The following is a 17729-nucleotide window of genomic DNA, read 5'->3' as shown; positions in this document are numbered from 1 at the left end:
TCTCCAAAAAATCGCCCCAAATGGGCATTTTAGTCAAGGTAGTTAGGAGTATGTTACGACTTTGACATTAAAATTTGTGCCCAGTATCTAGGTGGCGTTTTTCCTTCTAAAATCACCTAAAATAGGTTAAATGACCCATCATATTAATATGGGTCTCAAATGAAGAGTATTTGGGAGAAGAAAACGAACCAGATTTCCAATTTTGGGGTCAAATGTTTGGGATCTCTTAATACCCCCAAACCGTACATATTTACCGACAATTGCAATATGGCACTCAAATTAAAGGTATTTGGCTTAGAGCACGAATTTGATATCCATATTTAAGGGGAAAAGACTGAGCGGCCACAGCACCCCCAAACAACTCTTTATTACCCAAATTTCAAAAACGCTAGACATCGGAGATGGGTGGTCCCGGCAAACTAAATTAGTTTACACTTTTTAACCTTATTTAACCGATGGAGTGCCTACGATTTCCACGCCCAAAACCCCCCAAATGGATATATAGATCAATAACGACAATATGGGATAATTGACTGTCTTCCAAAGCTCGCATAGTTTTGTTTGGTATTCCGATTGGAAGCTGTATCAAGTCAAGGACCGAATTAGGGCATACATAGCGCAGATGTTAAGTCATAACTACTGCGTTAAAAATTGCGCCCTTCGTGTCCAGACAATTATAACAAATAAAATTGTAGTAATTTTGGTAAGATATCACGATTTACGATGGGTACAAAACCACTAAAAGTTTATATAATGGGTATTGCTTGATTTTGTTTACTTTTAGTATCAATAAAACTATTAATATATTATCGAGAACGCATAACTGTAGAATGCGAAAAATCCCGCTTAAGTGAAACTTCATGGAAACACCATTCATTTTTGGTGTTATTCAATGCAAAGAAAAATTGCTTAACTGAAAACACCGCTTAACTGAGAAGGTTTTTACACTCCAAATTATGGTTTTATATGAAACTGTATTTTGATATTTCGCTAATGAGATTGTTTCTTATTTTTAAAGAGGTATACGAAGCATTTCTCATTTCAACTAAAGTAATTTCATACAAAATTAATATGTTGACGTCAAAATTCGCCTTTACTTACGTTTAAATCGCTTAACTAGAACTTCACTGATCCGTACTACGCTTAACTGCAAATAACGGATAAGTGAAACCAAATTTATGAATTTTTAGCGTTTCACTTATCCGGCTTCGACTGCAATGTATCACTGCTTTGGCTAATGCCTATAGTGGTCAAATTTTGTATTTTGGTATTTTTGGCACTTATATCTATTTCGCTTACACATAAATGACCTCGTGTTGAGTAATTTAGAGGTAAGTGCAATTAATACCATCGTTTGGAAGTAAGCGGAAAGCCTCAATTTAAATCCGATTTTAATTCAATATGGAACAATGTTATATTGGACACCTACATACTTATGCCAACTTTCGTCCATATCCGACCATTTTTGAATATAGCTGTCGTATAGACCGATCTCCCGATTTAGGGTCTGTAACTTACAAAAACAGTATTTATTACCCGATTCTTTTTCATTTTGGAACATAGAATTGTATAAAGCCTCGTAACATCAGGTCCGAATATGGCCCAGATCATGCCATATTTGGATATAGCTGCCGTATAGACCGATCTCCCAATATATGGTCCTTGGCCCATAATGGGCGCATTTGTTATTCGATTTCGCTGAAATTTAGATCAGATTTGTGCTAAGGTACTCAATACATTTTCTAAATTTGGTCCAGATCGGACTTTTCTTTATTTCTATATTGCAGCCATAAAGACCGATCTGCGATTAAAAGTAGAAAGAATGGTCCCAAATTGTACTTAATACCCGATATCAAGGAAATTTGAAACTGAGATCTTTTTAACACCTCAAAACCCTTGCCCGGTATAGTTTAGATCGGAACGTAGTATGATATAGATGTAAAAATGTATAAAGATTTTTCGAAAAAAAAAATTCTTGCGTTGCGGGGCTTGAGCTGGCTCCCATAGATAATGGCATCACAATCCATAGCCATAGTTCAACAGAAAAACACCAACTTAATTGCAGGCGGTTACGTCAAAATTTTTCATAAGGGCAGATATATATATCTTTGTTTCAAATTAAATATTACGTACGAAATTAGTTTATTCTTGTGTATAAGGATACGCCAAGGATACTCCAAAATGTATCCTTGGCACAGAACCCGCCCAATTTTTCAGGGTTGCCATATCAATTCTGTACTATTTCATCATTTGGATGACACCATGTCTTTTTATAAACGGCGATAGTAAGCGGAAATAAAATGAGCCGCTTAGCTAAATAGCATTTTTCTCCATACAAACCAAGTGAGAAAATCCGCTTAAAGGGTAAATAAAACACCCCTATAATCGCCTGTTGCAAGTTCTTACGCGTCCTGTGTGACTTGTATTTTGCAAAAACCTTTGCAGATAGTATGCCCCAGTGTTATTCAAGTGAACGAAATCTGAATCCATTGCGGGCCGCTATTGTAAAGGTATGTTTCTTGATCTATTGAGTTGCCCAAAAAGTAATTGCGGAATGCAATTACAGAGTCACAAGCTGTGAAAAAATTTGTCAACGCCGACTATATGAAAAATCCGCAATTACTTTTTGGTCACCCCAATAAAATATGCCTTTTTTCAAGCATTCAAAATGGTGGCATTATTAAATTATATTCAATTATTTTTTGTTTAGTTGGAACAAAGTATAGTTGTAACTTTCCAAGTGTTCCAAATGCACCAAATGACATAAGATATCCCTGGCCATGGTTTTGGTTGCAGCACTCTTGTCGAAGGTACAGAGAATCCCTTCCAATATTTATGATGACCATACATTGCTATAAAGGGTCAATATATTGCTTCAATATTTGTTGGATTTGCAGCGGTAATAATATTCTTATAGTAACTAATTCCATTCCGCGCCCCATACCCAAAAATTGTCTCCACGTGGCATTTTTCGTCAAGAGTCCAAAAAGAAATTTTTAAATCTATTTCCAATTTTATTATATTTACCGAAAAAATTGGAAATTGTTGGCTTTTAAGCTCTTTTATTTTAAATTTGTACTAAAGCACAAGTATAGTGCACAACTATTTTCTATTAGACTTCCACAGAAGTTTAGAATAACGTTACTTGGCTGAACAGGGAATTGGTTATGGAATGGAAAAGTGATAAGGGTAGTGAACATTTCGTCCTTCAATTGTTGTACAATTACTTTGCTCATTTAGATGGAATACAGAAAATATTTTTGCACACAACCACTCAGAAAACAGATTTGTTGCCTCAACCAATTGTTTTGCCAACCGCAAGTTTTCTGTTGTGACAACCAACATTGGTGTTGAGGATATTGTCTAGTTTATGTTATGCTACCAAAAATTAAAATTGCTTTAAGCAGGCGTCGTCGTTCGGGTGCTCTTCGCTTATTCGTTCTTTTCTGCTTGCTGCCGCTTCTCCCTCGGATTTCTCTCTCTCGACTTATCATTCTTTAAAGTTAATTCTATTAGTTATGTCGGTGGTCGAGGGGAGATTCGAACTCATGATGTCATGTTTGGTAGTCTTTCATGCGTCCTCTATCCTACCGACATAATTTTTTTAATGATGATACAGGGCAATAAGCATTACTGTACAGAAATAAGTTTCTTAATTAAATTAAAATTAATAAAAAAGGGCAGAAACCATTTTTTAAAAAAATGTTTAATAAGAAATGCATACTTCTTTAAAACAAAATTGATCGGTCGGGGGACTTGAATCTCGGTTCCCGAATTCTTCAGTGCTATTTTAAGATTTTATATGTAGAACTAACTACCGGATGAATAGTTAACACAACTACCGGTAAGGGGTTAGTACAACCCCGGTATGGCGGTTAGCACAACCACCGGTAGGGTAATAAGCAAAACTACCGTAAGTGTGTTGTGCTAACTTCTTGATGGTACTGCAGAAAATAAAACGTTGTTGATACAATTGGCAGAAGCAAAATGAATTTATTTTTTAGAATGATTATGGGAATGATTGATGGAACTGATATATCGGTAAGTAGCATCTCTTTTAACCCTATTTATTGTATCGTGGTTAAGATAGCTACTGAACTATGAAAGTAATCAAACTGTGGTTCAAACAATTGAAATTGTTTTGACAATTTGTCTTTTTGTTCTTATAATGGAATTCCAACCAATGATATTTGTCTGGGAAAAACCAACTGTTAAATCTTATATATAAAAATCAATTTGTGTTTGTTTGTAGGTTTGTATGTTTGTGTGTTCCTTATAGACTCAGAAACGGCTGAACCGATTTTCTTTAAATTTTCACAGATGGTGCATAATGACCCCGTGGTGAAAATAGGGTACTACATTTTTTGATGTCTGAAGGGGAGGCGGACCCTCCCCTTACCCTAATTTTCAAAAACGCCAGATCTCGGATATGGGTGGTGCGATTTAAACGAAATTTTGTGTGCTCTCATATAGTACCCTAAAAATAAAAATTTTGGTATCCAAATTTCAGATGGGGTACATAGGGGGCTGCCCCACCCTAAAACCTACCAAACATATACTATGTAGACCAATCACGACAACATTGGACTCAAATGAAAGGTATTTAGAATAAGAAAACGTATCTTATATCCAATAGTCGAACCAAGTGCTAAATCGGACATATTTACCGACCATGGCAATATGGGACTCAAATAAAAGGTATTTGCGAGTAGAATACGAATCTGATATCCTTCCTCAAAGCACCCCCCAAACAGGGCTTATTTACTGACCATGGGAATATGGGGCTTAAATAAAAGGTATTTGAATGTAGAATACGAATCTGATATCCAAGTATGGGACCAAGTGTTTGGGGGGCTGTCTCTCACCAAAAACATCCCCAAAGGGGAAAAGTTTACGACCATAGCAATTTGAGGCTCAAATGAAAGGTCTTTGGGAGTAAAGCACGCATTTGATATCAATATTCGGGAAAAGTGTCTATGGGGCCACCCCAACCCCACAACAACAACCAAATAGTAAGTATTTTCTGACTATTGCAATATGAGGCTCAAATAAGAGGGTTTTTAAAGTGGAACACGAATCCGATATATATTTTTAAGGCCAGCTCACTGAGTGGCCGCCCATCCCCCAAAACACCCCCAAGCCGGTCATGTTTGCCGACTATGGAAATATGGGGCTCAAATTAAAGGTAAGTGTGAGTAGATCACGTACCTGATATCAACATCAGGGGTCAACTGTCTAGGGGACGTCCCACCACTATAATTGGACGTATTTGATCACCAAGACAATTTGGGTTTTAAAGAGACTAAATATTTATAGTTTTTAGGTTCAATACCCCAAACCTGACATATTTGGCGACTTTTGCAATATGAGTTTAAATGAGATTAGAAAACGAATTTGAAGTATTTTAAGAATGGAGTACACCTTACATCCAAACTTAAATTCGTAGACCAATAAAGGTCATGTGGGATTCAGAAAAAGGAACTTATATTGTTAAACTGTAAGTCAAGTTAGCTAGGAATTTCACGTAAAGATCTTTAATTGTCGAAAATAAATATTCCAAGGAAACTTTTGTTCCATATAAAGTAAAAGAAGGCGCAGCGGAGCGGGCCCGGGTCACCTAGTGTAATATTGGGTTGCCCAAAAAGTAATTGCGGATTTTTTAAAATAAAGTAAATGCATTTTTAATAAAACTTAGAATGAACTTGAATCAAATATACTTTTTTACACTTTTTCTAAAGCAAGCTAAAAGTAACAGCTGATAACTGACAGAAGAAAGAATGCAATTACAGAGTCACAAGCTGTGAAAAAATTTGTCAACGCCGACTATATGAAAAATCCGCAATTACTTTTTGGGCAACCCAATATAATTATTCTTTTGAATGTGCCGTGCTGCCAGGTGTTTTTGGTAAAAAATTGTCAAATTAAAAAAAAGTCGTCAAAATCTTTAAATTTTTTCAGAAAAAAACGTCATAAAATCGTCACGCATAAAAGTTCAATAATATATTCTAATGTTTCGATTTTCGATGCAAGAAAACGATTAGAGTGTTAAATTATTAGTGTGCTTGAATTTTTATAGTTATTTCCACTAAATCCTATTTATACTCGCTACTAATATCCAAAGACATAATTTTAATAAAATTTCCTCTTAAGAAAACCTCTCTAAAAGCAAAATGCATGACAATTTCCTCAAAATGTTTTCTAAAGAGAAAGTTTTAATGAAGTTTTCTCTTCAAGCAAATTTGTAATAAAATCTTCCCTAAAAAACCAAAATTTCAGAATTTTTTTAAAGGCAAAATTTCAAAGGAATTTTCTCCAACGGCAAAGTAAATTAAATTTTCTCTAACAAATTTTGTATCAAGACAAAAATTTAATAAATTTTTTTATTCGCTTTTCGCAATATTTTATTAATAGTTAATAGATTTTAAAGGGTAATCACTTGCTGATTTCATTCAGTAGGACATTCCCCCATCATTGTTTTTTGTGTAGTGTTTTAAAAAAGTAAACCCGAAAAAATGGGGTTTCAACGGTGAAAAACGAACATAGTACCAGTCATAAGACAAAAATTTTAAAAAAAATTTTCTCTAAAGACAGAAATTTTAAAAATTCTCAAAGGCAACATTGTAATAAAATGTTCGCTTAAAAAATGTTAATGAAATGTTCTGTAAAATCAAAAAGTGGCAAAGAATTTTTCTCAAAAAAAAGTGTCAATGAAATTTTGCCTTAAAACAAAATTTTAATGAAATTTTCTCTAAAGGCAAAATTTCAAAGAAAAATTTTCAAAGGTAAACATTAAAATAAAAATAAAACAAAACAGATCAAAATAAAAAATCGTCGAAACGTAAAGGGATCGAAAGCAAAAATCGTCAAGCGTCAAAAGGCTAAATTTTGGCAAAAAATCGTGAATGTGTTTCTCAGGAATGTTTATGATAATATAAAACTTGTTGAATTGATAGCATATATGACAAAAATCATCATTGTTTGCAAAATTTGTTGCATAAAATGTTACACTTAACAATTCAAAATTGATGGTAGGTCTGTTCGGGACATTGAAAAGATTCTTCTAAGAAGAAATTCAGACTCAATTTACCCATGGATGATATTCGTTGCAAAAGTAACATAGTTCTCCGGATTGACCGCTAGTTAGGTTAATATGGCGCAGTCTAAAATCATACATTTTGCGTGCGGACAATCAAGTTTTGTGCACGGACAATCAGATACGAATTTTACCGAATTACTGAAACCATATAAATCTAATTTCATCATCAGTTTATGATTAATCTTACTAAAATCCGTGTATACGGTATCATCTTACAAGATTAGTTAATTTTAACAGATTTGTTAGGTAAACCGCTCCCTCCAATAATTGTAGGTGATAATTCTGGACCACCTTGGAATACAACAAATTTATCAAAACTGAAAAATAACAAAAATAAACAGTATAAGAAATTTAAAAAATCGCGAACTACACTCGGCTTCTCAAACTATTCCTTAGCAAGATCGAAGTACAACAGGGAAACAAGATGGCTTATCGCAATTATTTGAATAAAATGAAATTGGACTTTAAATCCAATCCTAAGTCTTTCTACAAACTTGTCAATTCTAAGCGGCGCTTTAGTGGTTTACCTAACTTTCTTAAATATGGTTCAGTGTCAGCGGACACGGATTTAGATCGATGATTCAACCTTTATTGCTGGTCCGGACGGTGTCCCGGCTAGCATCTTGAAACAGTGTGCCGATGAACTTTCCTATCCTTTATTGATACTGTTTAATAATTCATTAAAATCTGGATATCTACCGCAGATATGGGAAAAAATCTTTTATTATGCCACTGTTTAAATTTGGCAATCGTAATGACGCCTGTAATTACAGGGGTTTCTCCGTACTCAGTGCTATTCCCAAGTTAATGAAGAATATATTGACTAAATCCATTTCTCATCAGGCTTCCTCAGTGCTCTCCTCATGTCAACACGGATTCAGGATATCACGCTCAACCATAACAAACCTGTTGGAATTTACATGTCTTGTCAACGATGCTTTCAGGGGCAATGGACAGTCTGATACCGTATACTCGGATTTTAGTAAAGCATTCGAAAAGGTTAATCATACACTTCTGATGATGATATTAGATTTATATGGTTTCAGTAATTCGGTGTAAAAATGGCTATGTTCATATCTGATACCAAAAAATGTGAAATTTGGTAAAGCAATCTCTAAAACCGTCATTGTTTCCCCCGTCTGGTATTCCCCAAGGTAACCATCATAAAGCATTCTAACATAACATAATAAAGCATTCTAATATTTTGATGTTTGCCGATGAAAACTTTTAGGTTTTTTAATGACCCAGATGATCAGTATTATCTCCCGTTCGATCCTGATCTCTTTTATGAATGGTGTAAAATTAACGTAATGCAATTGAAGATTTTCAAATGCAAAATATGCGTTTTTCAAGACTAAATCCTTTTATCATAAATTATTTTATCGGATCCGATGAGCTTGAATCAGTCGATTCATTTAAAGACCTTTGGCTACTTATGAATCCACGTTTAAACTTTCGTAATCATATCTCTATGGCAGTCAGAGATGGTCCGTAAGACGATTTTTTAGGTTACCGACTGTCAAAAAGTTGTAAAAGTCGAAAACGTCGTATACTTGTATAAAACGTAGAAAAAGTCGCAAACGCCATAAACCTTAATAACTCAGTGTAAAAGTTTGATTTTTAACAAATATTATTGTCACTTATTTGTTGTATATAGAAGAGTTTATATGTAAAAAAATTTCGCAATAAAAGAAATATTAAGTTTTTTTTTAATTTTTGCATTTACATTTTTCACACAATAAATTGGAAATATACGCAAATTTCAAGTCAATTTATAAAGTAACGTTTAAGGATTTTTTTGTGAAGCAAAAAATCAATAAATTATTAGTTTTCATCAATTATATTTAGAAATTGCAATTATTTTGTATCCTTTTGCAAAATTAATTGCTTCTCCCGTTTTAATTTGCTTTTTGAAAGCTGTTGTAAACGACATATGTTAAAAATGCATGACATCTGAGGAAGTGTCAAGTGAAATGGTACATGGAGTGTAAATTATGTTATTCAATAACAATACTTAAAAATAACATTACTTATATTGGTAAAAATCGTGTAAACCTACGGTAGCTTTTTCTAATTCTGAACCGATTTTTTCCGATTTCAATATTCTTCGTCTCCAGGAGGAAAAAATTACTTATGCCAAAATTTTTAGTTAATCAGATCAAAAATTCGACATATTTTCGTTCGAATTTTTTTTTCTGTCAGAAACCTAGTTTTTTGGCTAGGTTTACGACGTTTTCGACGTATGTAATATACGTCGGAAATGTATGTCATATACGTCACTGTTTCTGACAGGCCATCTCTGATGGCAGTTGATAAAGCTTGCGGCGCCCTTGTATTTATGAAACGTTAGAGCAGAGAATTTAATGATACTTCTGTGACAACAAATTTATACACATCTGTAGTACGTTGCAACCTTGAATACGGATCTATAGTATGGGACCCTACTATACTCTTCACTCTAATCTGATCGAATCTGTTCAAAAGCAATTCATTTTGTTTTGCCTCCGAGGACGTGGGTGGGATCGGCAGTCTCTACCTTCAATTGAGTTTAGACTGGACCTTATTAAACCACCTACATTGTCAAGCCGGAGAACTATGTTGAATGTTAATTTTGTAATAAATATCATCCATGGGAAAATTGAATCACAATTTCTTCTAAGTAGAATTTTTTTCAAATTTTGCAAACAGTGATCCCTTTCGTCGTATATGCCATCAATTTAACAAGTTCATTAACATCATAAACCTATCTGAGAATCGAGAAATAAAAAGAAATATTATAAATCATTTAAGCAGTTAGATTTTATATTACGTATATTTATTTTTTTTAAGTTATATTTGTTTGTTTTTATTTGTGTTTTTTATATTTCTTTTATGTTATATAATAAAATTTATAAATGTGTAAATAGTTGTCTGTAAGGATATTTGTTATCTATATACTTAATAAAAAAAACAGTCCTGTAGAACAGAGTAAAGTTTTTATGTACAATATTTTCATCACCATTATCAGATCCTTAAACGTTATCCCAATTTGTGGTGGAAAGCAGGAATCTGAACTTAGTATAATTAGTTTAGCGAAGCAACATTCATTTCTAGGGGAGGGACATTGAGGAGGAATTTGTTCTGGGAAGGAAATATTGGGTTGCCCAAAAAGTAATTGCGGATTTTTTAAAAGAAAGTAAATGCATTTTTAATAAAACTTAGAATGAACTTTAATCAAATATACTTTTTTTACACTTTTTTTCTAAAGCAAGCTAAAAGTAACAGCTGATAACTGACAGAAGAAAGAATGCAATTACAGAGTCACAAGCCGTGAAAAAATTTGTTAACGCCGACTATATGAAAAAATCAGCAATTACTTTTTGGGTAACCCAATAGTAATGTTCAGGGTAGGATAAGTGACTGGATTGGAAGATGATAAAGAAATGTTGGATATATGGTTGACGAATATTAGATCGAGTAATTTACCAAATGGAAGGCGTTGTATTGATCGAAGCTGGAGCAAGTGAATATTAGTTGTAGGCGGTTTGAAGCAATTGAAATAGATGTTTCAGATGATTGTGATGCATAAGCATTGATTTATGGAATTGCTTAAGTTGCATTTGTTAACTTGATGGAGCAATGTTCGACGTGTTGTTTGGTGCATTGCTAGAATTTGTATCGATATTAGTGGAAGAAGAATCGTAACTAACTACAGGATTAGAAGGATTTTCCAAATCCGACGCATTTTTGTATCTAACGAATTTTTCCGTCAAAGCAAGGAGATCTTTGATGATCAATTCGAATTCTGTGCGGGTATTTCTAAAAAACGCGTAAAATTCCACATCAAAATGTTTTTTGCGGCACCAGCGCAGGCCATTATTCTTGCGAAAGTTGTCTGAAGTTCGAGGGGCTAATTCGACACACCTAGCGTGATAGATTGTGTAGCACAATTGAACCATTTGGTCTTGAACATATCATTATTACAATTTTGTTTTATTTTTATTTTTACACAATTCATACTCAACAATTGATTAGCTTTTTAAAAGATTTTAATTTGTAAATAGAGTGGTGATAAATCAGAAAGACAATGGTTTGTGTCTAGATAAGATGTCTTAGTTTTTGTAGTGCACTTTTAGGTTCAAATGTTAATGCATAGATAAATGACATGAAATTATATGAAGAATTTTAACTTCGCTCATAGACTGGTTGGTAGCGCTTGTGAATATAGAAAAATGAGAATTATCCAGGAACATGTCGAAAGCAGAATGCTGCTGTTAATGGCACGCAGTTTGCGTCGTTTGTAAACATTTTCTGCATTTTATGTTTGTCCTTTGTGGCTTGTTCTAGCTTTTACCCATTTGGCTGTGGGGCACAATTTACTATTGTAATACGCACAAACACTGGAGTGACAGCCTTTACTAAAAATGGTTATTTTCCTTAAGCTCAACCCCTCGTGGACAAACGAACAAAAACCTTCCCTCTAAATTACATTTTTGATGCCCTTTGAAAGCTTTTGTTAATTTTTTCCACCTATTCTTTTTAATCCCAATTTTCATTGATATATGATTTTTCCCACCATTTTCACCAACCAATCCCTATGAAATCCCCCTGTGGTTTCCGCCTTTGTTTTCTGCAGTTGTTTTGCCTAATGCTACCACCTCCCATGCCATTCCGCGTTCAAGAATAAAACACAAATATGGGTAAAAATTGCGGAGGGACTTGTACTGCATTGGCACAATTTTAACTACCAAAAACTAGTGGCTCTTCACATTTTTGCTATATTTTACTTTAGTACTCGATCGACAAGCGGTAAAGAGGAAAAAAAAGGTCACAAAAAAGTTTCCTGTACAAGTCTGTTTGTTTGCCATGAGGTGGTAACTCCATTTGCCAAAGTGTTAAAACAACACAAGGAAAAATGTGAAAATATTTGTAAAATGTATAAATAAAATTTGCAAAGTAATCAGATAAAATATATTTTGATTTTTGCACTCAATTTTATAAATAATTGGTTTTAATTTATTTTTACCATTCACAATAGTGTTGTATCTGCGAGTGGCCACACTTTTTTGTGAAAAACATATCTTGGCAGTCCTGACGACAGATGTTCTACATAAGCCTGTACTGGTAATTTATCCAGAGCTTCGTTGTTCTGGATACATGTAATTTTCATACAAATTTCTTGACACTTCCCTATATATTTCTAAAATATTACACAACTTCTATTCTGCTTTCGATAAAAATTGCTGAAATGTTAAGTGGTTCCACGAGCGAAATTTGACAGTAAACATATGATTTTATTTCCATACCAAAATACGTTTATTTCCATACCAAAATACGTTAGAAAAACCGAATCAATGAAAACAATATAACAAACAAAAATTGCTGTTTTATTTTTGTACTGGATAGACAAGCCGCGAAGGACAAAATAAAACGGAAAATATTTTTCCAGTTCAAGCCTGTTTGTTTGTTTGCCACGAGTTGGTAACGTCATTTGCCAACCTGCCAAAACAATATTAGGAAAAGAGTGCAGATAATTGTAAAATTTGCGAAACATGTATGGGCAAAGAAGTCAAATAAAATTTATTAAGATTTGTGCACGTAATTTTTTAAATAATTAGTTTCAATTATATTTTGCCATTCACGATAGAGGTATTTCTGCGAGTGTGCGACTTATTTGTAAAAAACAAATCATGGCAATCCTGATGACAGATGTTCATAAGATAAATTATATATACGCCCATGTTCTTACTTTCGACCATTTTCATTTCCGCATCGTTTTTGAAATCCGCACATTTTGTTTTCCCATGTTCTGTGATTCGAGGGGAAGTCCACTTTCGATGCAAAATCAAAAAACAGCTGATTTTGCTGTGTTTAGTGAAATTTGTAAACAAAACAAGAAGCAAACATACGTTTATTTGTTTTAAGCCGGCATACAAATTTGTTAGTTTATCAAATAATTTTTGTAAAATATGCCTGCAGGCATGTTTTTGGCTTTGTTAGCTTCTAGAAAAGAAGCATTTTATTTGGAACGTGTTAAACGTCGTAAGTTAAGGGATGCTTTTGATCCTACCGATATCCCAGATAGTTGGTGAGTTCTTGTCCACTTTAACATGTGTCATCTAAATAATACATATCATCCCATAGCTTCATTGCTCTGTATAGACTAAACAGGGAAGCATTTTCAGATGTTTTGAGAGAAGTTGGTCCATATATAAAAAAAGGAAGCATTCCAGTTAAGCTTCAATTGGCGGCTACCCTAAGACATCTTGCAGTGGGCAGTTTTCAGGGAGTCATTGCAAACGACTTGAACATCGGTATTGCACGTACAACAATGTGCAAACTATTGTGGCAAGTTATAAAAGTGCTTGAAGACAAATTATGTCCAAAATGGATAAATCTCGAAATGTCCGAAAATGAAATGCAATCGTCAAAGATGCACTTTTACGAAAAGTTCGGATTGCCTGGGGTGATAGGTTGCGTTGATGGCACACACATTAGGATAATTAAACCACCCTTGGATGCATCTCTCTACTACAACAGGAAGGGATATTTTAGCATTAATGCAATGATTGTGAGTACTACACAATTTGAGTTGATATCAAAAAACCTATTTTTCATTTAAGATTTGTGACTACCAAATGAGAATTCGTGCTATAGAGGCTGGTAGGCCAGGATCTTCTCATGATTCATTTATTTGGAATTTAAGTGAAGCCAAAATTTTCTTCACATCCCAAAGAAGGAATGGAATGCGAAACAGTTGGCTTCTAGGGGATAGTGGTTACCCACTTGAATCATTTCTCATGACTCCATTCAAAGATCCTCAACCTGGAACTCACCAGCACCGTTTTAATATTGCGCATACCTCAGCTAGGAATATAGTTGAAAGAACTATCGGCAATCTCAAGAGCAGATTTAGATGCTTACAAAACAGTGCGATTCAATATGTTCCGCAGAAGGTAGTTAAACTTGTCAACGTTTGTTGCGCATTGCACAACATTTGCAAGCACTACAATTTACGATATGAAGATATTCTTGTTGATAACGAACCCCCAGACCAAGAAGATGATATATATTCTGAGGAGAACGATGACTTGCCAAATAGCGCCGAAAGCCGAACAATTAGAGATAACATTGCATTATCACTCTCATAACTTTCACTAAAATAAATGCCAATATTTTTAAAACTTTTATTAAACAAAAAATAAGGAACTTTCAATTGCTTGTCCATTTTTTCCACTCTGGCCTAAGCTTACAAAATACTTAAAAATAATAAAAACAACAGAAAAAAAATGTAACTTTGAGATCGCATTTAGTTCAGGTACGCACTCGGTCCAAAGCAAGATTTAACTGCCAAGATTTTAGTCTTCACCAAGACCAAGCTTTAGCTTTTCTACCTCCAGAAATTTTATTTTGATCTCATTTTTGGTGACTAGACTTCGCTCTAATTGAATGTTGTGGCGTTTCATTTCGTGGAGCTCTTCTCTTTTAATAGATTCTATTGAAGTCAAAGTTTCACAAACTTTTTTTAAATCATTTGACACCGTTTCCTTGAGTTTCACCAATTCACTTAACACATTTCCGATTCTATCTAGATGTTGGTTTTCTTCTTCGACGATGGAATTAATGTCGGGAACAACACGCCTACGCTTTGAAGTTGAGGGAGTTGATGCTTCAAAAACTTCATCAATTTCTTCCATTTCTGATGGTATTTCTTGTTGACTAATAGTATTTATTTCCAAGTTTTCTTTATTCGCACCCGACATCAATTTTTGAGCCCCAAAATTATTAGCAGGTTTTATACCATCGACCACTTTGTGTAGGCCACAAATAACTGCTATCTCTTCTTCTATGCGTGTAAGCACATACTGGTTAAATTGGCCGCCTCCAGTAGTACGCGTTTCTATTTTATTGTGAGCCAACTTCTTCCTTATATTGCATTTTAAGTCAATCCAAGTCTGTAAAGTAAAAGAAATAAATAAACTCACTCTGGCATTAAAATTGCATTAACAAACCTTTTTCCAATTAGATACATCTTTAGTTGGAGGACCTGCCGCATTAAGTTGTCCGCTTAATTCCTTCCACAGATCTTCCACCACAACCTTGTCCCCTTTAACAAACCCTTTGGCAATGTCTTGATGATTTCTCATGAAATCCAGCAAAATGTTGTCTTGGTTGTTGTTTTTGTGTTTTCCCCTGCAAAAAAAAAAAAAAGTGATTAATTATTGCTTATAACATTTATAAATTGAATACTTACATGTTTCTTGGCGGCAATGTAATGAATTTTGTTTTGTTTTGTTTTATCATCCACCTGTGCTAATTACAAACCTAAAAATGTGCGCTCCGCTTGTCAAAAAATATTTTCTGCCAAATCATACATTCACACGACCAAATTTAGAGCTGAATCAAACATACCAATGGCAAACAAAACAACATTTTTTATTTAATAATTTGCAGTTAATAAAGAAAATTTTTTTTACTTTTGGAAGCATAAATTGGAAAAAAACATATGCAGTTTTTATTTTATAAAGCTTTCCTAAGGAGAAAAGTTCTTTTTAATGGAAAGAAAAGCGGAATAGATATCAATCCGCCAGGGTGTATGCAGTCGGAATGAAACCTCATTTTTTTTTGTGGAATCGTTTTGCAGAACAACACAAAATAGAAATCGAATCACATTCGACCAAAATCGAATTGTAGAACAGGGCCGATAGATAAAGAATTTGAACTTCGCACATAGACTGGTTGGTGGCGCTTGTGAATATAGATAAATGAGAATTGTCTAAGAACATGCCGCAAGCAGATTTCTGCTCTTAATGGCATGCAGTGTGCGTCGTTTGCATTTTCTAAACATGCATAATTTCCTTTCCCCTTGAAGGAAACTTTGGCTTAATTCACATATATAGGGATTCGGCAGTCGTAGCTTCCAATATGTTTTTTTTAATATTCGGCAGGGCTGCTTGATTTGAAGAAAAGTAAAATAATAACCGACACCTGCAAAGAGGATGGAAATAACAAAGACATTTTTGTGCTCTCAAATTTTTACAGCTAACGTCAAGAATTAAAAAAATCAAATTTACAGCAAAAAGTAAAGAAGTAAAAGAAAGAAAGATACATAAGGAAATAATGCATATTAAAAAAAATTGTTCCAATTCTTTATATATATAATTATTCTACGCAACTATAAACTTGATATTTGCTGTAAAATTTTGAGAGCATAAAAATTTCTCTGTTATTTCTCAAGGTAGGCTGACCTCAATTTTTGGTTAGTTTTTCCAACATATAAATCCAAAGTTAATTACTGAAAAAGTCGACGGGGAAAACTCAAAATTAATTTACTTCATGTCGTTTCTGTATATTCGTTAAGGGTGCTAAATAAATACATGGATGATGACGGGCAATGTACTGTTACAAGAGTTCTCCTTGCTTCAAAATTCAGGAAAATGTCGTAATTGACTTATATTGACTGTAACTGGTACGAGCGCTAAGGGATATGTTCCAAATTTCTTAAATTTTGGGTAAGAAATGCGGCTTTTTTGTTGAATCCATTTAATCGGAACACAGGGCTATGTGGCATCTGCATGCAAATATGGTAGATCTGGTCCCTACTCAGATGTTGAGGGGTCCAGGCAACTCACAGTAACGGCGAAAATTGCTCGCATTTCTTGGCTCAACATCGGAAGATGGCTTTAAACAAACTCGGCACGGTTGTTCATTGAAATCGGGGCAAAAATACGACTTTATGAAATCAAGATTTCTTATCCGGAGATTGGTAATAAAGGTGCTATATTAAGACATGGGCCGTCTGTAGAGTGATTTCCAAACAGACGGACGGACATGCCTAGATCGTCTATGAATATAACGACGATCTAATACTTTGTAGTGTTGAAAATGTGTACTTTGATGTGTTGCAAATGGCAAATGGAATGGCAAAATGGCCAACCACTCGGTGATGGGTATAAAAACATATAGAGCATTTTAAGCTAATAGAACATTTGGTAGGTTTTGAACAGATTTGGTAGGATTTTTCTTAAATGTTGGTAGGAAAAATTTTCTTGAGTAGCAACACTTATCCTGACACTGGTCTGGTTTTTGCAGATAAATCTCCACCATTGTAAGGTCGCTCCGGGGACACTAAAGGTCCTTCTGATGGCTAGGGGATTTAACGTGGATCTTATCCAGGAACCATGGTTGTGTGGAGGAATGTTTCGTGAACTAAGAAAAAAATTACGCAAGGGTACGGGGAATGGGAGACACAGCGCCTGTATTCTTGCAAAGAGTAGTCTAAATGTTTTCTTCTTCCGTCGCTCAACACTGAAGATGATGCCGCCTTCAAACCCTAAAGTGCTGGTTGAAGCCGCTTCTGCAGGGAAGAAGAGCCTCGCTATGGGAAGTGATGCTTATGCACATCACCAGAAATTCGGATGTCAACGAAAGCAACTTATCGAATATATAATAAGTTGCAAACTGGCGATTTGTAATACAGGGGAAAAACCGACCTTTATTATCAAGAAGAGGCAGGAGGTACCTGCTTACCACAGCTTCTCTGATCATCGTTATATTAGTTTTAGCCTTGGAGAAAATACTGCAGAAGTGGTCCCTCGACTAAACAGAAGAAAGGAGGATTGGGATAAATAAAAAGTAAGTGGAAACTGCGGAG

At 34.5% G+C, this 17729-nt stretch overlaps 2 protein-coding genes and 1 long non-coding RNA gene across 3 annotated transcripts; 2 read left to right on the top strand and 1 right to left on the bottom strand.

Annotated features, from left to right (window-relative positions):
- Positions 1-13044: 13044 nt before the first annotated feature.
- Positions 13045-14291, top strand: LOC131997214 (putative nuclease HARBI1). Its single transcript, XM_059367791.1, has 3 exons — positions 13045-13163; positions 13220-13646; positions 13699-14291. The coding sequence occupies exons 1-3, from the start codon at positions 13045-13047 to the stop codon at positions 14224-14226; spliced, it is 1074 nt and encodes a 357-aa protein (XP_059223774.1). The 3' UTR covers positions 14227-14291.
- LOC131997215 (uncharacterized) lies at positions 14249-15775 on the bottom strand. Its single transcript, XM_059367792.1, has 3 exons — positions 15330-15775; positions 15088-15268; positions 14249-15030 (listed from the first exon to the last, which is right to left on the bottom strand). The coding sequence occupies exons 1-3, from the start codon at positions 15377-15379 to the stop codon at positions 14434-14436; spliced, it is 828 nt and encodes a 275-aa protein (XP_059223775.1). The 5' UTR covers positions 15380-15775; the 3' UTR covers positions 14249-14433.
- A 369-nt stretch (positions 15776-16144) lies between these two features.
- Positions 16145-16864, top strand: LOC131997366 (uncharacterized). The gene is made up of 2 exons (XR_009398220.1): positions 16145-16334; positions 16437-16864. It is a non-coding gene; the product is annotated as an uncharacterized LOC131997366 (long non-coding RNA).
- The last annotated feature ends 865 nt before the right edge of the window (positions 16865-17729 follow it).

The sequence above is a fragment of the Stomoxys calcitrans genome, chromosome 4, assembly GCF_963082655.1.
Source record: "Stomoxys calcitrans chromosome 4, idStoCalc2.1, whole genome shotgun sequence".
In the NCBI taxonomy this organism is placed as follows: domain Eukaryota; kingdom Metazoa; phylum Arthropoda; class Insecta; order Diptera; family Muscidae; genus Stomoxys; species Stomoxys calcitrans.
Note: the sequence above shows the minus strand (reverse complement) of the source record. Positions and strands in the feature narration are given on the sequence as shown.